This window comes from Tenrec ecaudatus, chromosome 8 (assembly GCF_050624435.1).
Source record: "Tenrec ecaudatus isolate mTenEca1 chromosome 8, mTenEca1.hap1, whole genome shotgun sequence".
Taxonomy (NCBI): Eukaryota; Metazoa; Chordata; class Mammalia; order Afrosoricida; family Tenrecidae; genus Tenrec; species Tenrec ecaudatus.
Window position 1 is genome coordinate 73,276,672 of NC_134537.1, and position 24,831 is coordinate 73,301,502.

At 36.1% G+C, this 24,831-nt stretch overlaps 1 protein-coding gene across 1 annotated transcript in view; it reads right to left on the minus strand.

Moving 5' to 3' along the window:
- Positions 1 to 24,831, minus strand: part of CSMD1 (CUB and Sushi multiple domains 1) — a 1,770,408-nt gene that overhangs the window by 7,772 nt on the left and 1,737,805 nt on the right. The window contains exons 60-68 of the mRNA XM_075557189.1: positions 23,475 to 23,648; positions 22,710 to 22,883; positions 20,681 to 20,754; positions 12,542 to 12,653; positions 11,169 to 11,348; positions 9,881 to 9,925; positions 6,376 to 6,537; positions 4,898 to 5,010; positions 3,805 to 3,892 (exon numbers count right to left, since the gene is read on the minus strand). Of these exons, the coding sequence (XP_075413304.1) occupies positions 3,805 to 3,892; positions 4,898 to 5,010; positions 6,376 to 6,537; positions 9,881 to 9,925; positions 11,169 to 11,348; positions 12,542 to 12,653; positions 20,681 to 20,754; positions 22,710 to 22,883; positions 23,475 to 23,648 (1,122 nt within the window). The remainder of the gene's footprint in view (positions 1 to 3,804; positions 3,893 to 4,897; positions 5,011 to 6,375; positions 6,538 to 9,880; positions 9,926 to 11,168; positions 11,349 to 12,541; positions 12,654 to 20,680; positions 20,755 to 22,709; positions 22,884 to 23,474; positions 23,649 to 24,831) is intronic.

Sequence of the window (24,831 nt, forward strand, 5' to 3'; positions counted from 1 at the left end):
ACTGACTAGGTGCATAAATATCCCTCGCCTAGACATTTTATATAACTTGAAAAGACAACATGTGTATTTTTGTGAAAAGTTTATTTCACCTAAGCTGTTGTTTTCAGTTTTGTAGCACACATCAGTATCTTTTGCTTCCCCTTTAGTTCCATGGCATGACTGAACCTTACATGGCCTAATCATTCAGCTGTGCAGATGTTCATGCACATATCCGTTTTCTTTGGGTATGTACGAATAGGAATGGAATTACTAAATGTTATGGTAACAGTTTAATTTTTTGAAGGCTCCCAAACAGCCTTACAAAGTAAGTTCCATTATTTTCTTTCTCGTCAAAAATAAATAAGTGTTCATATTTCTCCACATTCCCCCCTACACTTGAAATCTGCTTTTTCAAACACAGCCATCCTTTTGGGAGGCCTGAAGACACTGTCGGGATTGGATTACTGACTGCAAAATTGGTGGTCCAAATCCACCTGTCACATGTAGGAAAAAGGATGAGATAGTCTGATCTCGTAAAGATTTCAAAAGCTTCAGAAACCCCGACGGCAGTGGGATTTGGCTTTGGTTTCATTGGGTAAGAAGTGGTATTTCTCGGTGGCCTTAATTTGCATTTTCCTTATGACTAATAGAATTGACTGTCTCCTCAGATTCTCTTTGGCCAATTGTATATTCAGTGAAATGTCCCTTTCTTAGCCCATTTTTTAAAAACTGGGTTATTCATCTTCTTTGTTATTTAGCAATAAAAAACCTGTATGGATACAAGATTCAAGTCCTTACTGAATATATGATGTGAAAATATATTCTCCCATTTTGTGAGAGGTCTACATTAGTACATAAATTAATTTATTATTGAGTTTTTTATATAAGTTTTGGCATTAGAGTTGACTTTCAAGTTAAATCAATTATGGTATCACTTCAATGATAATCACTGTTTTCCATTCATTTATGGATTTGAGGCAATTTGAAGGTTGCTTATTTTTCTCCACAAAATGGGTTTTAGTCATAATTCTTAAATGAATGGTTGTTGTGGAAGCATTACTTACACACAAACTTTTCCATTTAGTTGAATCAAAGAAAATTAGCTTGAAATTCAAATTATTTTGTGAGGCAAATTGTTTTCACTGACAAGAAGCTCATCATCACATGAGAAAACATTACTTGTGAAACAAAGCTGCTATTTTGTTAGCGTACATAGACGAGGGACATTGCAAGGGAAATATGTGGCAGCAATGAGAGCCTTCGGGTCAGGCTCTCTGGATGAGTAAACTTAGATATCGACACAGTATCCTGTATACAGCTCACTGGGGTATCCTTAAACGAAATTACTAGAGCATGTGCTATAGAAGAAAGGGGGACAAGTAACTCCAGGATTTGGCTTAGAGCAAGAGAAAACTTAATCCATCATTAGTGCTGGTCTAGTGCGTCAATTCTACTTTGTACTTGGAAACAATATAACCCAATTTATAATATTACCTCACTCATTGCTGGCATAATCATTTAAAGCTCTATTATTTGAAAGTACTAAATTTAGAATAGTGTGATTAGGGTATTTGATGATTAATTATCTTTTTTGATTATATTTTAAATATACATAATAATGTAAAGTATGATATTCATTTACTTTCAAACACTTCAGTGTATTAACAAAAATCTTATGAGTTAGGTTCATCAGAGATTGTACCCTAAAATATTATGGACATTTTACTTCAAAGGTCACTTTGGTATCAAAGCCTCCAGAGCAATATGTCAATAAATTCTACAATTAAGTGATGAATTATTTAATATTATTCAGAAGAAATTAGGTGCTAATCTTTTTTTTAAATCTTTTTTTGGGGGCTCATAAGGCTCTTATCACAATCTGTACATACATCAATTGAGCAAAGCACCCTTATACATTCGTTGCACTCGTCATTCTCATAATTCACCTTCCACTTGGGTTCCTGGAATCAGCTCGGTTTCCCTTTTATTCCCCCGTCCCCCTCCCTCCCCGATCCCACCCCTGGTCCCTTGATAGTTTATAAATAATTATTATATCTTATCTTACACTCCCCGGCGCCTCCCCTCATCCGCCTCCCCATTGCCCATCTCCCAGAGAGGAGGTTACACATAGATCTCCGAGATCGGTTCTCGCTTTCTACACTCACTTCCCTCCTGGGGTCACCACTCCCACCACTGGTGTTGAGGGGTTCTTCTGTCCTAGATTCCCTGTGTTTCCAGATCCCTACTGCACCGCTGTACATCCTCTCGTATAACCAGGTCCGCAAGGTAGAATTGGGGTCATGATAATTGGGAGGGGAGGAAGCATTCAGGAACTAGAGGAAGGTTTTTAGTTTCATTGTTGCTACACTGAACCCTGAGTGACTCATCTCCTCCCCACTACCCCTCTGGAAGGGATGTCCAGCTGTCTACAGATGGGCATTGGGTCCCCACCACATACTCCCCCTCTTTCACGGTGGTGTGATTCTCACCACCACCCCACCTATGTTGTTGGAGACCTGGTCTCCTCTGCCCTTCACGATCACCTATGTTGGTGTGCTGCTTCCGTGTGGGCTTGGTTGCTTCTGGGCTAGATGACCGCTTGTTTGCTTTTAAGCCTTTAAGTCCCCAGACGCTATATCTCTCAGTAGACGGGCACCATCAGCCTTCTTCACCACACTTGCTTATGCACACTTTCATCTTCAGCGATTATGTGAGGAAGGTGATCACACAAGGATTGTTTTTGTTCCTTTGTATCTGCTACATGGTCCATTCAACACCGTGTATTCGCTTAGGCCGTGTGTTTCTTCTCTGTGGGCTTTGTTGCTTCTGAGCTAGATGGCCGCTTGTTTGCCTTCAAGCCTTTAAGACCCCAGACGCTATATCTTTTTGATAGCCGGGCACCATCAGCTTTCTTCACCGCGTATGCTTACACACACGTCTGTCTTCAGTGATCATGTCAGGAAGGTGGGTATCCTGCAATGACTATTTAGCAGGGCGAGGTGCTATTGTATTGGGGGATAGGTGCTAATCTTATTACAAAAAGTGTACTTTCCTAATCTCTGTTGGTAGCAACAACTAGAATCAATACTTTTGTATGAAATGAGCTTTAACATTAATATTAATATTCTTATATTAAGATTAATATAACAGTATTATTCACTTAATATTCATAAAAAATCCAGGGAATTGACTTTGACAATGAGTTTTCAGAAGGAAAAATAAAATGGGCTAAAAGTAGTTTAACTTAGCCAAGATTGCAAAAGTTGCAAGTGAAAGAGAAAGGTTCAAATACAATTCTTTATTTTGTTCTTTCGAGTGATTATTTTGGTAAAAACACATAAATAAAACTGAGCTTACATATATATCCCAAACTTTTCCAGTACATATAAATTTAAAATATTTCTGTGTGAGTACGTAATCCCCATTAGATTAACTACATTATGTTAAATCTATTTAACATAATAGCTTGCCTAATACCTTTAACATAATAACATTATCTATTGAAGTGATTCTTGCAATAAATTAGCTGCTTCAAAATTTCCCTTTTAAAAGGGTCCTGGCTGTGGTATAACTAAATGTGCAGAGAAATGGTTTCCAATATGTCTGATGAAAAACTCCTAAGAGTGAATTATTGGATGAAAGATTATCCTTTTAAAGTAAGGACAGATCTCACTTGTAATCAGAGGACTGTCTGTAGTAAATTTTGCAAGTCATATTGATTGTTTTCATTTGTGTTAGAATAGAGGCCTGTCCATCACTTTTCAACAGACTCATTGGAAAGTCAAACTGATAGTTATTTTTGACAGTGCCTTGAGTGTGACTTACCTTGTCTTTCTAGCTTGAATTTTCCAAAGTCTTTTCCATGGATGTTACCTTGAAAGGTAAATCCTCCTCTTTCAAGTCCTGATGACACCTGGTATGTATGTAGATGAAGGAAATGTAGAAGAAGCATTACTAATCTCTATTTATTAAACAGTTACTATCACTTCCGTAGTTTATATGTCAGAGGCCAACTATTTCATTGTTTGTCCCACTTGCTTGACTTCACATTTAGAGTTAAAATTGGAAAACATTCAGAGGAATTCAAGTGACATAAAAGTGGACACTATCTCATTTTGGTCTCTAAAATGGGAGTGTTACAGCATTTGTCCATATGTTACCAATTTTTAATAAACAGAGACATATATTTTTTAAAAACATGTTATTTTATAACTACAGGTTGATCAGGTGTGCCATCATATAAAACTGTATATTCTCCCATCAGATTGTAAATTAGAACCAAAAAAATTTACTAATTTTAGAGGATGCATTTGAAGGATGAAATCCCAAATCTTTCAGTTTGGGGGGAATGATATGCAATTATATATTTTAATCTCCAAATGGTTATTCCATATCAATTATTCATATTTTAAAAAATCTTGGTGACACCAAACTTAAAGTACAAGAATGTGGTGTTAACAAGAATTGAAACCAGAGCATAGTTCTAATTCTGTCCCCAGTATTAGCAATTCAAGTTTTACTGGCCACTTTGTTTATTTATTTCAGACACTTGGTTTCTTCCAAGATGAAATAAGTAAAGAATTAATTGCCACTGTAACTCTATGGACTCTCTAAGACAAGGCAGAGCTACTCGTGTGCATTCCCTAAGAGGCCAATCCTCAAGAGAGTAGAGACCTCATGTTCCTCCTGCAGAGCAACGGGCAGTTTTACAGTGCTGGCCTGTGTTTAGCCACTGAAAGCACAATGTCGCCAGGGTTCAGGCCAACATAATGGAAAGGGGCACAATGCCTCCATGATTAAGGACTGCTGAGTTCTCCCGAGGTGTCCACATTGCTGCAACTCTTAGCAATCTTAAGTTGGTGGCCTCCTTGCAAGCAGTCAAATGGTTAGAACACACAAATCTCCCATACATACTTACATAACCATCCAGCCCCCAGTTGTCATCTTCAAACTTGCTTACAAAAATGTCCACTGGGACTTTCATCTGAAAAGCTTTCAAAAGTAAGTGCGCTTCCTCCTTCTTGTAAACTCCTGCATAAAAATCAGTCAGTTATTCTTACACCAGGAGAAATCACTAGAGTTTCAGACTCACCATTTGATTTAGAATATGGCATGAAGATGGCAATCAAGCAATTAAAACAAACCAACATTGATTTCAGTACTTTTGTTTTGGTTACGACCTCTTTTTTATGAGGGTCATTTTCTATTCTGACTAGGAAAAATCCATTTACTAAGTACAACTTACCTATCCCAGAGAAATGAAGTAATTTTTATTGCACTCTGCTAATTTAAAAAATATCTAGCCTTTTTATTGCCTGTACTTTTAATGGAATAAGGTCAATCTTCCTCTTATAGTAAGGCAAAGGTAATGCAAGGTGGCTTTGGAAACCAACCTTTAAGTTAGCATATGAGGGCAAACCTAAATCCCACTCTCTCAGATGAGAAAAGCAAATCTAGTGCCTCAGGAATCCGCTCCAGTGGCAGAGCGTGTGAGATGGAAGCAAATCCTCACTAGGAGTCAAGGAAGAAGATGGGACGCTGAGGGCGCGAGTGTGGCCAGTGCCCATTCCCAGCAACCTCATGCGACTTCAAGATCGATCCACTATGGCAGCGGACAGTATTGAGCAAGAGCACTGAGGAGCCGTCTGTCTGTCTGTCTGTCTGTTGGCACTCACCACACATTCGCCTCTACTTTCCCTTCTTCTTGTCCTTTCCTGTCTAACCAGAAGAGGAGGGGTACCCCCCAAAACGGAATTTGTTTTTCAAAGCTATGTTTTTACATTTCTTTTACAAAACAAACTCATCACCTTCAAAGTTCTCTCCATTACACTTAATACCTTTGTCAAATCTGAGATTCCATTCTTGGAAACATCAAGAATCAACTTGATAACAAAAACTTTTTTTTTATTTTTTTAGTAGTAGTAAACAATGTTCATAATACGAATACCCACATCATCAAATTGAATTTAGAATGAAAATATAAATACTTTAAAAGCATTAAAACCATTTCTGGCATCTAAATAATGAAAAATACATTTTGTTATTAATTATGGGATAAATAAACAACTCACAAGGTTGACTACAATTAACAAGGAAGATTATCAAAATAATAAACTGTGGAGAGGTTTTTTGGGATTTCTCAGATCTATGGTTTGATGTGCTATATGCATAATCTTGAGGAAATCAATTTGCTTTCTCCACTGGTCTCGTAAGTTTTGAAATAAGACAATAATGTCTGCCATGGTCATTGAAATTGTGCAATAAGATACAAAAAATGCAGACAAGCACTAAATATAGCCGAAATAAGTCTGTAACACATATTGATCCATTCTCTGTGATTGGATAATGTGTTTTATTCAGCTACATGGTGTGTTTAGAAAATACTTCAGGACCTACCTGTCAATTTCAGTTCCACCTGAGAGTCTTCCAGGAAGGTTGCGTTGACCTTACTGCTGCTTGCGTTGAACCAGTCAACAGTGAGAGTTGCGGGTTGTCTTTTCCCTAAATATTCATAATATCCCTTCCACACGGAATTAATAAAAAACACATCTGAAGGAACTAGGCATAGGAAAAAGAAAAATGAAGAGAGAACATTAGCATATAATCATTTAGATCTTCTCAAAGCTAGCTCAAGGACAGATAAGAAAATAATGATGGAAACAAGGACAACGTTATTTGTCCCTTCATAGCGTCCATGACATCAAAGTAAATGCCAAGATGCTTTTGTCCACATTTGTCCACATTGGATGGGTTATAATCAGAATACTATAGATGCCAATGCATATTTATTTTTCACAGACCTGTAGGAATCAGTGGATCTGATGAGTCAATTCTATTACTGTTGAACTTCCTTTTCATTGCACTTAGTATTAATAAGTTGAATGGATTCATGAAACCATTTATGGTATTTCACTAGTTTCCAAGTGGACTTTTTGAAAGACACAGAGAAGGTGCAGAGGCACGAATTTATCAGATCCACTAGACATCCCTGCCCTAAAGAAGCTTCACTATCAAAGCTTCACTTTAATTAGATTTGCACAGCTTATTCATGTGGGAAATCAAGGTGCAATAAAGAATAAGGTCTTTTAATAGTACAAATACCAATCTACAGCTTTCATTTCTTCAGGGACTTATTTTGTAAATGGAAAATAATTCCTTTATTCATATTTATAAAATAATAAAACAGCAGCAAGAACAAATGAACTGTTATTGAGCCGATTCCAACTCATAGTAATACAGTAGGACAAGGTAGAACAGCCCCTGTGGATTTCTGAGGCTGTAAACATTTGAGAGTAGAAAGTCTCATCTTTCTCCGGCAGAACTGCTAGCTGTTTTGAACTGTTAACTTTGTATTCGGCAGCCTGATAGGTAAATCAGTACACCTTCGGGGCTCCAGAATACTTGTCGTTGTGGTTGTCATTGTTAGGTGCCACTGGGTCAATTCTGACCCATAGCTACCTTATGTACAACAGGAAACACTGCTCGGTCCTGGGCCATCCTCACAATTGCCTCTATGTTATTTTAAGTTATTCATTGTGGGATAATGTAATAAATATGTAAGTATTCTTATAATTTATATTATATATAAAATATATATTTAAACTTTCAGTATTAGAAAGAAGACTGGGCTCAATGATCTAAAATGTCTTTCCTATATGTCCTTTAAATTCATAAGTAAAAAAAAATTCATGAGTAAAAGCTATACTACTTTTTAAAATAAATTTTATCTGATATGAAAATTTTTGCAAAGGTTATTTACATGTTCTTGCTTGAGTACAGTGCTTATGAAAATAAACGTTTTTTCCACATTTCTGCGGATAAATAAGCATATATACAAATACTGACATTTTAAGATGCGAATACAACAATGAATAATATTTACAAATGCAATTATAAATTAAACCTCAAGGCTTTTCTTTGATCCATGAATCACAAGGACTCTAAATTATCTAATTAGAAGATGTCTACCATCAGTAGGACTCATTCTAAACATATTGTTTGAGTTGCCAGGCAGAAAAAGAAAGGAAATTTTCCCTAGATGTGTTTTTCTATGAAAGCTCATTTATGGTCACTAATGAAGACGAGCACAGCTCACGACTTTCTGATTTCCTCGCATTCAGGTTTCTTTTTATGACATCCCCGTGCACCACATTCTGACTCTTAGACAAGCTAAGCTTGCAGAATCTGCCTCACAACAGGTAAAGATGGTAGAATATGAGTTTCCTATCGATTACAGTAGATACTATTACCTGAAGATAATGAGCAAGAAGATAAAACCCTTAGAGATTACCATAAAATCTAATGCATTGTTTATAAGGGACTTAAAACACTTGTACCCTTTTATCATCAGCATTACACTGCATATTCAATTCGAAATATTGTGGGATACTGATTTTTTTCCAGTTAGAAAAATATCTTTAAAATCACACTAAAATTATTTTCCCTAATAGGAATCCTTGTTCTGAGTGGAAGATATTAATGAATTGTTAAAGCTGTTAAGTTATAGTCAACAGTTGTGTTCCAGGGAAGGAAAATGATTGGGTAAATAGGATAAGGTGTTAAGACATCAGATAAAAGAAGCGTGTTTGTATTCAAATACAATTACTAGTAAAGTGGTAGGGATTCTCTTTCTTGTGGTTTCTGTCATTTGACTTGCTGACTGGAGGGTAAGGCAACAACCTAACAGTGGAGAATGCAGCATCTTTATAAAGAACCATATTCAATTAGCATTGCTCTTCACTACGAATAAGAAAAGAGAGTAAGACTGTGTGCACCTTCAAGCAGAGTGTTCATCTATTTCACTATATTGAGCAAAAAGTAGGTAAATAAAATAAAAATAAACAAGCTCAAACAACTACAAAGATTGTATTTGCTTCCATAGAAGAAAGTGTTATTTGGAAAAAGTGCATTGATTTCTGTAAGTGATATTATTTTTAAATGGTAGAGAAAATCTTAATAAAAAGATCATTTTAATACTTAATGGTATTTATAAAATAAATTCTTCTAAATGTATTGGGGAATACTGCCTTGTTTTGAATTATATATGTAACACCATATAATGATTCAACAGAACTTTGGGTACTTATTCAATACTTGATATTAGGATAGAGTTTATCAGATTAGAAGTGATATCAAAGAAACTAGTCAAAATACTAGTAGCATTACCATATATAAACCATAAAGTTACTATAAAATATTTAAATGTTCTAAAAGTTGTTTTACCTATACTTTCTTTTAAAAGATTCTATCACATTAATATACATTGGGCACATACTTCCTTATTTAAAAAACATTCAATTTTGTAACATAAATTGTTTCATATGATTTGGAGTAATGAAAACCTTTTCTAGAAATTAGGACTGCAACTTTCTAATTTTCTGTGTAGTCCATTTAGCAAGACAACAGATTTTTAAAGGCTATTAATAGTTTAGGAGACAAAAAACTATGTCGAGAAACGTGGGGGAAAAGGAGAAGACTGAATCGTTCAATTTAACGAGTTATGTTTCCAGAGCCTGGACACATCTCGCCCAGTTTAGCTCTCTCATTTGGAGGACTGAAGGCAACCCTCTTTATAAGGCTCTCCATTATGGCACATGGCCTTAGGCACAGTTCTGTCCACTTCTGTCTGTAAAATGTCGAGATACCCTTGAATAAAGATGCCTGGTAACACCAAAGCTTGTCTTTTTTTAAATGAAGTATTGCCTTTTCATTACCCAACCGCTTGGTTTTTTTTAAAAAAATAGGCAACTGAGTTGTTGGCAGGTGTTTAAAATAATTGAAACATTTATGTTTTCATGGAATCAGAAATTAAAAATGTTAAAAATTGCTTCAGTGTGCAAAGCATTTTCGAGAACAAATCACTTTATTTGAGTCACATCTGTAGCTGCTCTGGCATACAAACCTGGGGCTTTAGTGACGGTCTCATTAACTTCTCTCACTCCTTTACCTTCAAGGAAAAAGACAAATGATCATTTTCAAAAACATTTATTTTTGAATGTTGAAAAATGTTAAATCGAAGCAATTTTCCTTCTCCATGATTTTCTAACTGCACAAAAATTATGAATCTCTTATACATATACATTTAAATCCATATATCCATGGTAAGATATCTGTAGTGCTTCTGTGAAAATTGAGTTTAATTGTTAAAAATAAATGCCTATCTAAAATGAAGTCTTCCTGTTTAGAGTGCTAAAACAGAGAGCCTTGTAAATGAGGGTGGCTTATATTAATGCTCCTTTATTGTACTAAACGTAAGCTGACCCAAACGGAAAAACATATACAATAACTAACATTCTATAATATCTCTGAATTATCCAATCCCTTATCCAAATCCATAAATGTATACAATAATATTAAATAATATAAATGTATTTCCCTTCCAGAGTGTCTATTTTGGTCGATCAAGTTGTATTCATCTATTTCTGAAAATGAAGGACAAGGGAAATTTAAATCTCTTTAAAAGTTCTCACTTAACTGCTATAATTAGGTTCCAGAAAACGAAAACCGAAGTCACTGATTTTGTTAAACGTAACATGCTTTGTCCCTGTGGTTTTGTACTCCTGCCTGTGGAAGCTATGCTTGGTGAACCGAGAGGCTGTTCGCCACCACATCTGAATCACAGTTACTACTCTCACGTGTAAACCAGCAGATTGGTGAGTCAATGGGGCATCAGTCCTCGCTAACTTCTTGTGCAATTGAAAAAAATAGAACCGCTGTTAAGAACATATTGACTCAAATCCCTGATTGAATGGCTCGAGTGCTCTTATATAATTAAACTTAGAGACAATTAAGCTTCTATATTCTGAGTACTTGGTGATATTTATTCATTTTCACTTTTAGAAACACGTTTTCATGTAAATACACATTTTTATATACTAATTTCATTATAACACAAATCATATTTCTAAACCAAATAACCCCCTTTTGTTTAAGATGTAATAAACTAATGATAAAACGTATGTATCATCACAGCCTCTGACATGGTGTTGTCAAACACTTGCAACATATGCATTCACACACACACACACACACACACACACACAGGCTCACGAACCGTAAGTCCATATTGAAGCAGCCGACTAACATTCTTGCATGGTGCTGTTTACTTATGAAACCTGGAAACTAGTCTGGCGGGAGTTTGATACTCGTGTTTGCTGTTAGGAAAGTCCACTTCCTGATGGATGACTTACTTTTGCAAACAGGTGACTTGCCCGTCCATTTCATATCTGCTTTACATGTCCTGTGTTCAGATCCACCCGCAAGGAAAAATCCAGGGTGGCAGGTGTACACTAAGGTGTAACCAAATGTAGGAAGATCAATTGCTCTCACATCTGCATGGGCCGGGGTTTCTGGCTGTCTGCACGCATGAGCTGAAATGATATTTATTCCATCAGCAAACAGTGAAACTTTGGTTCACTACCAAAGTCAGTATTTATATATAAATAATTTAAAGAAAGCAAAGGGTTTCAAGATGAATATGAAAGCAGCCAAGGATTTACAAAAAGAGAACACAGCAGCTTTAAATATCACCAATAGGCCACGCTTCTGCAACTCCCAGTATAAGAAACCCTTGGTATTTGCACGCTCTTTCTTTCTGTTTAATCCTGATGTCCGTCTGCCTACTTATGTATTGGACTATCTCATTTAGAGTAGGAAATTAGTAGAGAGAGGATAGTTTTAAAATAAACAAATCTCTTCTGTTATATTATTAAGATAAATATTTTAAATTTCTTTAAAGACAAATCCTAAACACATGCAGACTGATATATGCTCAGAAATATGATTTACTTTTTGTCTGATGGTGACTGGTACTGTTATTGATTAGATAAATGAACAGTTAACTTTGGTTGATAAACTTTTAAAACACTTTCTATACCATTCTACTTCTTTATGTTTAACATAGAAGGAGAGTCAAACCTGAAGATATTATATTTCACTAAAACGGAAAGGGATAATTTAAGAACATAGAGGTGAATATACATATCTAGAATGACATGGTTTAGCTACAAAATATAATTTGATTCTTACGTAACTGTTTATATATTGACCCAAATATACTTCAAAAATATAGTAAGAAGAGCAGTTAAAATTTTTCTATTTATTTTTTGACACCCTAAGTGACCCAATTTAGTCTCTTTTTAACAAACTAATATAAACACACTCGAAGAATCAGAGCAATGGCACATACGAATACGTTGTCTGCTTCTGAAGGCTGTGTTAACTTAAGTAGAGTTCAAGGCAATCATTTTCGTATTACTGCATGCCTCAGAATCCCCCTGAGGCCTTTCTGAAACAGAGACTGCTGCTCCTCACACGCCCCCCGCCCATTGTGTTTGGTGAGGGAGATCTGGGCTGGGGCTTGAGCATTTTCCTTCCTGTCTACCTCCTAAGTGATACTGACACTGCGGGTTTTAGGACATCCACTCGGATAGCTATTTGGTCAAGAAATTAAAAACAAACACTAGTAAAACAATTCCTCAATATTTTCTGTGAAGACAGGACTTTTTTTAATATTCAAAATGAGTAACTTCTTCCTGGCTGTCCTGGAAGAAACCATACTTACGTATACATTCCGTTTGTATTCCACTCCAGGTTAAGTTTGCAAGGCAAGTTCTGGTGGTTGAACCTTGGATGTGGTAACCTTTTCTGCATCTGAAAAATACTGTGCTTCCAACCTACAAGGTAATGCCAATATTAGAAGAAATTTTAAAAAAACTCAATATAACTAATGTTCTAAAGTAGATTCCAGGGAAAGGATAGCCCAGTAAAATTTCACATTATTTATCAAACCATGGTTAGAATAATGTGCATGTTCAAGTTAATGGGAAAGCTTTACATGCCATGTAGATTACTCGTTCCCTAGTGTAGAATGCTATACACAGTAAATGGCAATGTCTCAGGAGCCCGTTGATTTGGATAAGGGGGAAAGCAGAGGTGGCTTTCTCCGCAGTAAGGCTTCATGGCTGTGGAAGTTCCGAGGGACGGGGCTAGCCCATTGGGCTTCTGTGAGCTGGAATTTTTAGGAGGGCAGTTTTTACTTCGGGCATGAGAGTGCCATTTGTCCTAACTTCAGGAGTGTTTTTCTGCTACTCAACCTACGCAAATTCCACTTCTTGCCCTTTTTGAGATTCATCCAGATGAATTTGTATTCCCGGTGTTTCTATTACATGACTATTTATTGCTACCTCAATGCCTGGCACACTTTCCCCTCCAGATCTTTACCACTCATTCCTACCTAATTCTTGATACATAGCTAGACTTTACTTCCTCTGACATCTATTTGTCTGATTTTCGAAGAATGAATCCTGTGTTGTTTTGATGTATTCCCCCATCATGAAATGTTAATTGTGTCTTTTGCTAAAACGTGCTTACACCATCTCTTTTTATGAAACTTGTAGTGGCCTATAGTTCACATGTCGTATAAATCAGTATCTCAATAATATTAAGAAGAGTAGTATAATCACATCATCACCTCCATCAACTTTTGGGCAGTTCCTTCTCTCCTCCACCCATTGTTATTAGCTCCCTAATTGCCCACCAACCCTGCAAGTACTATTGATTCAGTGTCCGCCTCTATAGATTTACCTGTCCTGGATTTCACATACAGAAAAACAGACAACAATAAATGACGAACAATTAAAAAGTAAATCAGAGAAAAACCTCAATCTAAAAGAAAAATTTTAAACTAGAACAAATTTAAAATGGGTCAGAAGAGAGAACAATGGTTAAATTTTAACCTAATTCAATCTGCAATAATGTGATGCCCAAGGCACTCTGCCCGATAAGACTCTTCATAACCCAGATCTATGGTCACTGGCTATTCACCAGAGGCTTAATCCACATGTATTTCCCCATCTATGTGTTTCTATCAGATACTTAACTGATTAGATAAGATACTACACTTGATATTAGGCAAAAGGCCGAGAAGCGATATATGTTTTTCTATCTCACCAGTTTAACTGGAATGACCTTGAAGGAGGTAATCTCAGTGACGGGGATATGCACACACACACACACACACACATATATACATATCTGTATGTATATATGTGTTTGTGTATATTTTTTCTATAGAGAATGAGTTTTGGGTGTGTTGGAGAATACCAGCATCTTCCATGATTAGTTACACATCTGAAACAGGTGGCTAGGGAATGGGGAAATAGAAACGGGAAAGGGGAAAACAGGTCACAGAAAGATGGATGTTTGAGGTCTAGAAGTCAGATTTGCACATAATGCATTTCTGTTTGGGAGCACATCTATTCCTACGGCTTTAATTATGGGTCTACTTAAAATATATAAAGTAGGAATTCAAAGATGTGATAGAAATTGTAACCCTTGCTATGAAGATTTAAATTACTTAATTCCCCTATGTTTGTTTTTCATAGAGGTTTGCCCTATTTTCCTAATTAGGATTTTCAAAAGAAATATTTTGAAGATAATATATGGAAATGACACACTGGCAAGTGATGCATAATAAATATAATAGTTTCTTGACTCATATGAAAAACACAAATTAAAGTTCCTTAATGTGGTAGAATAAAATTTTTACTCTAGGTCTTCACGCATTTTCCCCACCACTTGCCCATCAGTTTGTCACACTGCGTGTTGCCTGTGTATGATGCTGAGAGCTGGTTCTCTGGTATTGGACTATCAGCAGGGTCACCTTTCAAAGTGAACACATTTCAGCACTGCTTCCAGACTAAGAGCAGACTATAAATAAGGAACATTTTGAGAAATTAGTCACAAGAACATTCCCAGATATTGAAGCCTCAGGAATAGCAGCCGAACGTTGTCAAAGATGAAGCTAGCATACGAACCCCTCAAGTCAGAAGGCCATCAAGGTACAACTGCGGAAGAGCTGCCTCCTCAAAGTGGGGCCAGCTATAAGGAGTTGGATGGATTTCAGCCTTTGGCAGTGAAGACTGCAGAACCTTATTTGCTAATGGGCCACAACTCAAAGTGAGATGAAACAGCTGCAAACTCTATTAAAGTTGGAACTTGATATGTGAGAAGTATAAATCTAGGAAAATTGGAAATAATAAAAAATGAAATGGATAGATATGCCCATAAGCCAATAATACTATTTTTAAATGGGTGGAAAATGTGAATAGAAAATTCACTTAGATTGGTATCCAGTCAACCAAAATCACACAAAGAAATGATTGAGCTCATTAACTGTAAGAGAAATACAAATTAAAACAATGATGAGATGATCACTTTATACCACCACTAATGGCAAAATTTAAAAAAAAACAATGCCAAAATGACAGATGTTAAATAAGTCATGGTCAGGTTGGTAGTGGTAGTAAGACTGCAGAATTGTACAGCCACTGTAGGTAAAAGTATGGTATCTCCTTAAATAAAATAGAAATACTATATAACCTTACAATCTCAACATGGCATTATCTCCAATAAACAAAGAACAGAACACAAACCAATATGTGCACACGCATGGCCACTGGCAGCAGTTATTTGGAAACAAGCAGACATCCTGTCTGTAGAGGAATAACTAAATAAACTCTGGTATATGTACACACAATGGAAGAGTATGTATCTCTAAAAAATAATAATGAAATTTTCAAGCACCTCAATGCATGGGCAAATTTAGAGGACTTTCTGCACAGCAAAATTATTCAGTTTTATAAAGACAAATACTTTATGACATCATTATTATGAATGAAAAATATTTTTTCAATGTTTTTACATGAAAAGTAGCAAACTTTCAAATCTGTTGCAAGGGTACAGGAAGGGGAAATGGAGAAGTAAAAGAAAGGAAGGAGGTAAAGGGGGGGGAAAGAAAAAATTTGAAATGGAACATAAATACAGATTGATGTCCAAGTCAATAGTGAGATGAAATAGACTTGTATTGACCATTTGGAATAAAATAATCATATTTGATAGAAATAAAGTAATATGAGGGAATTTTACAAAACTAAATAATCATATGGTTTCCTGTGATGGGGATAAGAGATTCTAGAGGGATGATGCCGCATTAATCATCAAATTGGACATTTCAAGACCTCTTTTGAAGGGAAATGCTGTCAATGCTAGCATAAGATCTGTCCACATACAAAGAAATTTACTTAGAACAGCTAGTATTCAACTTTATGCAGTAGCCACAAAAGGTAAGGATGAAAAATAAAAGAAGAATTTTTCAGTCTGAGGTTGATCAAACATGCAATCAGGATACATTGATAGATTTTGCTAATTGGAATACAAAGATTGGAAACAAAGTAGAAAGAATTGTAGGTGAAAACATGAATGTGGTGATAGAAATAAAGAAATATCTCATGAATGAATTTTGTAAGACCAATGACTTCTTATCACAAATACCTTTCCTCAACTGCAGAACAGCTGAAGCCAGGCCAGGGCTGGCTATGAAACAGACTATCAATTTGCATATTTAAGTTCGGGTCGAAGCTGATGAAAATTAAAATAAGTTTATAGGAATCAAAATACAACTTTGAGTCTATTCCATCTAAAATTTCAAACATGTTATGAATAGATTTGATGCATTGAACACTAATGACAGAAAATCTGATGAGCTCTGGGTAGATGTTGAGAACACCATGCATGAAGAAAGACAAAGGTCATTAAAAGCACAAAAAAGAGGGGGAGATCAAAGTGGATGTCAGAAGACACTTTGAAAGTTGCTCTTTCTCATAGAGTAGCTAAGGCAAATGGAAGAGTTGAACAGAAAATCTCAATAGGCAGCTGTAGACGACAAAGTAAAATACTTTAATGACATATTCATAGGTCTAGAGGTAGAAACCAAAAAGAAGAACTTGCTAATTTAAAATTAAAGAATCAAAGAAAAAGTCAAGCCCCCAGTTACCACATTGAAAGATTCTATGGGGAAAATCTGGAATATTGTATAATAAATGAGGCCATTATTCCATACAGAATTAGTTGGCAATGAATCATTTCAAGAAGTAGCATATGGACAAGAACCAATAGTAATGGAGGAAGAAGTTCAAGTTGCACTGAAAGCATTAGACAAAACCAAGGTTTCTGGAATTGATGAAATACCAATGGAAATGTTTCAAAAAGCTGGTGAAGGCTTGGAAGCACCGACTCAACTATAAAGAGAGATTTGGAAGACAGCTGCTGGAAGAGATCCATATATGAATCCATTCCAAAGAAAGGTGACCCAACATAGTGCTCAAATTATAGAACAATAGCATCAATATCTCATGCAAGTAAACTTTTTCTGATCATCCAACAAATTTAATACCAACACATTAACAGGAACTGCCAGAACTTCAAGCTGGATTGAGAAGAGGACTTGGAACAAGGGGTATCATTGCTGATATCCTATGGATGTTGGCTGAAAGCAGAGAATGCCAGTAAATGTTTTCTTGTCTTTCATTGACAATGCCAAGGCATTCAACTTTGTGGATTATAGGAAACTATGGAAAACCTTGAGAAGAATGGGAATTACAAAACCCTTCATTTTTCTCATGTGGAACTTGAACATGGATCAAGAGGTAGTTGTGGAAAGACAACAAGAGAATACTGTACGATTTAAAATTAAGGACATTTTTTGACAGGGCTGTATCCTCTCATTATAATTATTCACGCTACATATTGAACAAAAATTAAAAAGCTGGATTATATGAAGAAAAATGTGATGTCACTATTGAAAAAAGGATTATTAACAACCTGCAATATGCAGATCACACAACCTTGCTTGCTGAAAATGAGGACTTCAGGCACTTGCTAATGAAGATCAAGGATTTCAGCCTTCAGTATGGATTGCAACTCAAGGGAAAACAGACCAAAACCCTCACAAGTGACCACTAAGTATCATTAGGATAAGCTGAGGAAAGATTAAAGTCGTTAAGGATTCCATCTTGCTTGGATCTACAATTAATGCTCATAGAAGCAGTAGTCAAGAGATCAAATGACACATTGCCTTCTGTAAATCTACTTCACAAGTCCTCCTTAAAATGGTTAAAAGCAGGGACGTTACGCTGAGGACAAAGGTACACCTTACTCAAGTCAGGGTATTTTCCATTGCTTCGTATGTTTGTGAAAGTGGGACACTGAACAAGGATAACTGAAGAAATATGGATGCATCTGAACTACGGTTGAACTATGCATCTGAACTATGAAAGAATGGACTGCCCACAGATCGGTCTTGAAGGAAATACAGGCAAGGAGAGTAACAGTTGGTCCGACATAACTTGGCCATGCCGTCCAGAGAAACCAGCTCCTGGAGGAACCCTCATGCTGAGGAAGTGGGGGCCTGGGAGAAGGGGAAGTCTCCCCAGAAGATGGATCGAAGCAGTGGTTGCCTCGGTGGGCTTGGTATGGGACCAATAGTCAGGATGGCACAGGACAGTGCAGTATTTCTTTCTGTTGTACATCATAGAGTCACTGTGGGTTGGAACTGATTTGATAGCACCTAACAACAACAATATCATGGCAAAAAGGATTTACCTCAAGCTGAAAGCTATAAGGGACCTAAATTAAAATATACTTCATATGAATTTATCTAACATATTCCTGTGAGAATATTCCTTACAGATGTGTAACAAGGGTTATGAGAAACCCAAACCCAAAGTTTGAACCAGGAAAATGGGAACAATTATACTTCCATGGGAAATGGAATATAATTAAGGAAAAATATTTGTACTCTAAAACAGTAGACTGCAGGAAGAAAGACGGGGACTTGTAGGAGGCATGGCTTTTGGTCATGACTGTTGCAGATTAAAAGGGTCTAAGTGCCGTTAGGTGAGTGGGTTCCAGCATATGGAACCCTGAAAGAAAAGGGCTTGGACTGATGGATTCTACCGAGCCCTGCTCGCTACTGAACAGGATATTAATTAGACTTGGAACTGTTTGTATGGTCCTTCCTTACCACCACCACCCCCCAAATTTTCTTTTTATCTTTTGCTATCTATCTATGTGATACACAGGATAAGCAATCCCAAGGGGACATCCATAGGACCCACAGCTGGGCATGGGTGAGGGATGGGATGGGAGGGGAGAGGAGCAATAGCCAATAACAACAAGGACAGGGGAATAGCAAGAGTCCTAAAAGTGATGGTGAGGAGGGTGCAGACAGACTTTAAGCCTCTATTTAAACCTTACTTTAGTACAAGGACTATCTGTTCTAATAATGTGGCACTGTATCTCACTCAGCTTCCCAACATGATCTCTGAAGAAAACATGGATGCATAAGCAAATGTGATGAAGAAAGGTGATGGTCTCCAGCTATTAAAAGACATAGTGCCTGGGGTCTTAAAGGTTTGAAGTTAAACAAGCAGCCAGATAGAAGGAAAACAACACATCCCACATAGAAGAAGCACATGAGACAGTGTGATCAAAGGTGTTGATGAGGATAGATATTAGAAGTGCAAAAGCATGCAATCCACTTGACATGAAGGAGCAGGGCAAAGTGGACACCCAAACTCACATGGAAGATAATTGGACATTCCCTCATAGCAGGACCACAGGAAGGGGATAATAAATCTAGAGAACTACATAGCACTGATGAAACATAGCACTACCCTCTTGTTCTTCAACAGTTGCTCCCCTTAATATTAAGGCCTCTGTTTCACGCCCTTAATCTTGTTAGACTTGCACATGTTCATTTGTACAATTAAGAGTACTTTATATGTGAAAGCCAAGCTATATAACACCTCAGAAACAATAATAGAAGTAATGATTCCTTGAGGATAAAGGAAGAGAGGGGGGACGGGGAGAGGGGGAACTGATAGCAATGATGATTATATAACTCCAAAGAGGGCACCGAATAACAGAATTTCAGGTGAATAGATACATTAGATGGTATAAGATATGGCAAGTAATAATAATAATAATCTATAATATAATAACAAGCATATCTGGGGGATAAGGAGTAGAAAGGAAGGGATAAAGGGGAGCTGATATAAAAGAATTCAATAAGAAAGAAAATGTACTGAAACAGATTATGGTAACATTTGTGAAATTATGCTTGAGCTAATTGAAATATGCATTGTTGCAATATGTAAGAGTTCCTGTTTAAAAATGTTTTAATTAATAAAGAAAAAACTGGAAAATCTAGCCTTAATTTACATATTTAATTTTGGTTTTTAAAGTCAAATAATCAAAGAACTATTGCATCACTTTATTAAAATGTTTAATGCATTTGACTTTATGCTATCGTGCATATTTCTCCAACACCGACTGAAGTATTAATATCTTATTTATTAAAAAGTGATATACATATTCAAAATGATGTTGTTAGGTCATAATTCAAAAATTTCAGAGAACTTATAGAGAATATAGAAAAAATAAGCATAGCCTGTGACACTTAAATATATTTTCTTCTACATTTTTACCTCTAGTATTTAGTCTTATCTGTGAATTCCATTTATCTATCAAATGGAGTATTTTAGTGACATACTGTTACCATCTAGGAATTGTTATGTTCTGTGGACAAAAATATACAGAATTGTACAAGTTAAAAAATTAAGAACCAATTGCTACTATGAACTCAGGTACCCAGTTACCATTTTCTTTTTTTTTTTTTTTGTTTTTTTTTCCCAGTTACCATTTTCAATGAGGGAAAATTTTTTTAAAAATTCTTCATTTTGTGTATCTTGATTTGGGAAAATAATAGCATGAATAAGATATAGTATATAAGAGCTTCACATATATATTTAAGTATCACTTTCATTTACACCTAAAGAAATATATAGTGACATGTGAATACCTCATATCCTCTAGAGCTGTTCTGTACCCCAAAATTAGGGGTTCCAGGGTCTGGACAGTTGTTATGAGACGGATCTGAAATTCACAATGAAGAATGAAAGTCAGGTATGGTTATTACTTTTTAAAATCTAAATTTTTCCTTAAATGTTTTAAGTAATTGACAAGAGTTTTCTTTCATAAATGTGCAAGATATTTTGCATGAAAGTTAAAAATGATAAGTTGAAATTTGCATCTTCTCTTCAAAATTCTGTAGGCTTTATTCTTTAACAATCTGTCAAGTTCTAAATTGCTCTATGTTATCTAGAAGAACAAGTGGAGTGAAGAGAGTTACACAGATAACTACTTAGGGCCTTTCAAGGACAACAACTCACAAAGGGAGTCTAAGCCTGGTGATGTAGCCTGAAGAATATGAGTGCACATGTGGGCACTATGTGGGTAGTTTTTTCTATGTATATTCTCAACAACAATAACAAGATAAAATAACCTATCTTTAAATATAGAGAATGATATCTAATGATAGATGTGTGTCTACTTTTCATTCTCTGGTTGAATTTTCTCCTACTGGTGACATTATATCATGCGACAAAGACAGGTATCTGCACCCATAAAAACGTACAGCCTCAGGATCCCTTTATAGTGCCACTATGAATCACAATCGACCAGACAGCAGGGGGTTTGCAGGTGACACAATATTGGTTGCTTACTAATATATCCATTCATTAAGGGTTTAATATATTGTCATCTCTTTTAGTTATTCATTTCATGACACTGAAACATATGATTTCAAATGTACTTCAAAATGAGAAATATCATATTCAGTATTTCAAAATAAGCATATAAAAACCTAAGAGGTGATATTTTTTTAAAGGTAAGATGAGAAATCATGGGCCAATCTAGATTTCTTATTGTTTCCTCTGTCACTGTTAGTAGACAATCAAAATATGATTTTTTTCAGAAGTTGTATTCAAGAACAATTAACATTGCTCTTGAAAGAAAGAAGAAAAATATTTTTTATGTAGGTATATGTCTCAAAAGTTCCACTGTGATCAAGCTGATTCTGACTCAGATTCTACACAGGTTTTCAGAAGCTGTAAATATCTAGAGGAGCAAGTAACTTCATCTTCCAGAGGTGAGTATTGCATAGCAATCATTTGAGTAGAATGACAGTGAACAGTCTATGCTGAAAAATAAGGGTAGTTTAGTCATTTTAAATATGATAGTTTTATGTGTATATATTCCAATTCCTTAGAAGATTAGCTAAAATGATCATTTATTAGACATAGGCAGACCACTGGTTGTAAAGCAAGATGAACAAAATAGAAAAATAAAATTTGAGTTTTCAAGGAGTGGGACAAGTGTAAGAATATTAGATCAAGGACTCTTATTTCCAGGTTGCTAACACTGTCATCTGACAAATATAAATTCTATGTGTCTTCTTTCCCTGAAGTAGAGATTTTTTATACAAGTTAATGGTTTAAATCATATACACATGCTCGGTTGCATTGACAACGTCATTCTAGCTAGTATTCAAAGATCGTCAGACATGACTTCTCTGTGCAGCCGTGCAGTGCTCTTTTGTCTGTCTCTTCTCCCATCAAGAATGAATAAGTTAGGGAAGTGGGAGCATGATCAAATGAATGCACATCAAGTATTTAGTGGAAGGCTAAAACAGACTACTTAGTGATGGTTGCTTTAGAGAATGTTTGTAGTATCATCTTCACTGAAGGTTTCTTTGTCATAATAAAACAATGTCGTCAAAGCACCTTTACCCTTATGAGATGGAGGGCAAATGTAGACAATGAGGCAGGCAAACAAGGTCAAGTATCACCTTAACTTACTGCGAGCGTCTCTAAGCTTACTTTGTACTGTTTAAAAGAGGCTGAAAGTCAGTTTTGCTGATTAGTGATTACACAAAGCATAGTTCTTTGTATAGAACATGATCTATGAAAACTTTATTCTGTAGCCACAAACAGAGTTTAAATAGCATGCCCTCATCACGAGATATGACTGTGTGAGCATTAAATAGTTACCAATACATGTGGGCTGTGTGCCGCTCCATGTGCCGTCAGCTTGGCAGATCCTCCTTGAAGAACCCACGAGTATAAATGGAGACTTGCACTGGAAGAAGACTTCGGACTGATAGGTGAAACTTCTCCCATTCAGTCGTCCCTCCGCAGGGGTGCCAGGATCTCCGCAGAAGAGAGCTACGGAAAACAAAGGATCTAAACAAAGACTCCGTACGACAAATAGGCAATATGAATTTGCACAGGTAAACCTATTAAAACCCTGGTGGCATGGTGGTTACAGACTCGGCTGCTAACTGCAAGCTCAGCCATTCAAAAGCAACAGCTGCTCTTTGGGAGACAGGCAGGGCTTTCTACTCCCAGAAAGAATTACAGTCTCAGAAACCCACAGGAGCAGTTCTGCCTGTCCAATAGATAGAGTCGCTATGAATTGGCATCAATCCGACAGCATTAAGTTGGTTGTTATTATTATCGCTATACTAGCCAACTAGATTTTACTAACCCTGTAGGTTTAAACATTAAGCAAATATGCAACCAAATAGACTCTGCCCCTGTGCAAAGCAATCTCAACTTTAAGCTTTCAAATTTTGTAATGCAGCTGTAAATTATACATTGCCAATTTCCTCAAATTATCAATGGGGGAGTCAAATATTCCAATAGAACTAGACGTCACCGATGGCTCTTTTCCTTAGGTTACAACGAGCGAGGGCACACATTTCTGTCCTATTGCCATCTTGTCATTGGCAGACCACAGTTTGCTGTAGAACTTACGCAGACACTGGGGAATCTCTCCTCTCCACGCCCCACGACCTTCGCAAGAGAGGATGGCCGAGTGAGACAGCTGGTAACCGTCAACACAACTGTAACTGATGCTGGAGCCCCAGTGGAAATCTGTCCCTTCCACTTTTCCATACTGCACTTGAGGGGGTTGACTGCACATGACAGCTGTTTACAAAAATAAGCAAGATTAATTATCAGAGAACTTCTCTTACCATTGGACTCATCAAGTTATCATAATTTAACTTCACCTAAATTGCAAATTAATTCTATATAGGGTGGTACGCCACTAAAAATTAAATTATTGAGAAAGACAATGAGTCAAAATGATAAAACATTGTGTGAATATCTTAATTAATTAAGATTAAAAATATAAAACCAATGTAAAATAAACAGCTATCTCATTTAAAAAGAAAGCAGGATTGAACCTAAAGTCCTTAATATACAAAAAGTTAAGAAGAGAAGAAATATTTTTTATTTAATATGTGACTTTTCATGGTAGTTTCCAAGAATCAATCAAATCAGTACTTGGTCATATAACATGTGTATACTATTTCAACTTTTCAATGATAACCATATTATAAGGATAGCAAACTTTTTATAGATATTTAATTCTTATTTATTTGAAAATCACATATTATACTTTCCCAAAACCATAGTCTGTACAACCATTTGTTTCCCCCCCAAAAATAAATAAAATAGAAAATCTTCTTCAAATAGTGCAATCCTTCTTACCCTCCTTTTCTGAGTTGTTTCTCCCTCATTAATACAAACTAAATGGCCTTAAGTTTCCTATTTAATCTTTGAGCTTTTGTTGTCAATATGATCCCAGAAAAACAATTCTTAGATAAGCATAATAGTAAAGGCAGATCTTTTTCACTAGTTAAGCCAAACTATTATTCGGTTGAAGATGGTTGCAGGGGGTATTTTGGTTCAAGTTTTAGAGGTTTTCTCAAAACAATAGTTCAGGAATCCATCTAAGTATTGTCCTTCAGATGGATATTTATATTGGAGGGGATTTCAAAATGACAAGTTAGGTGGAAAAAGTAGCAGAGGAGTAATAATCATATGCATTATCTTAAGCATCTTCATGCTTTGTCATGTGAGAAAGACACATAAAAACAAAAGAATCACACCTATCTACTCAGCATATGGTAATTTTTGACATTTATTATTGTAGTCATCCATTCATATATTCAATGTGTATTTCTTGCGAATGCACATGTGACTGTCTGGGGTGAATGGGCTTCAGGCAGAGGAAATTATAATTGAAAGTTTAGCAGTCTGGGTCTACCTAAAGCTACAACAGAAAGGACTGCTGATACCTGTTCCTTCTCCAACAAGAAGGCAG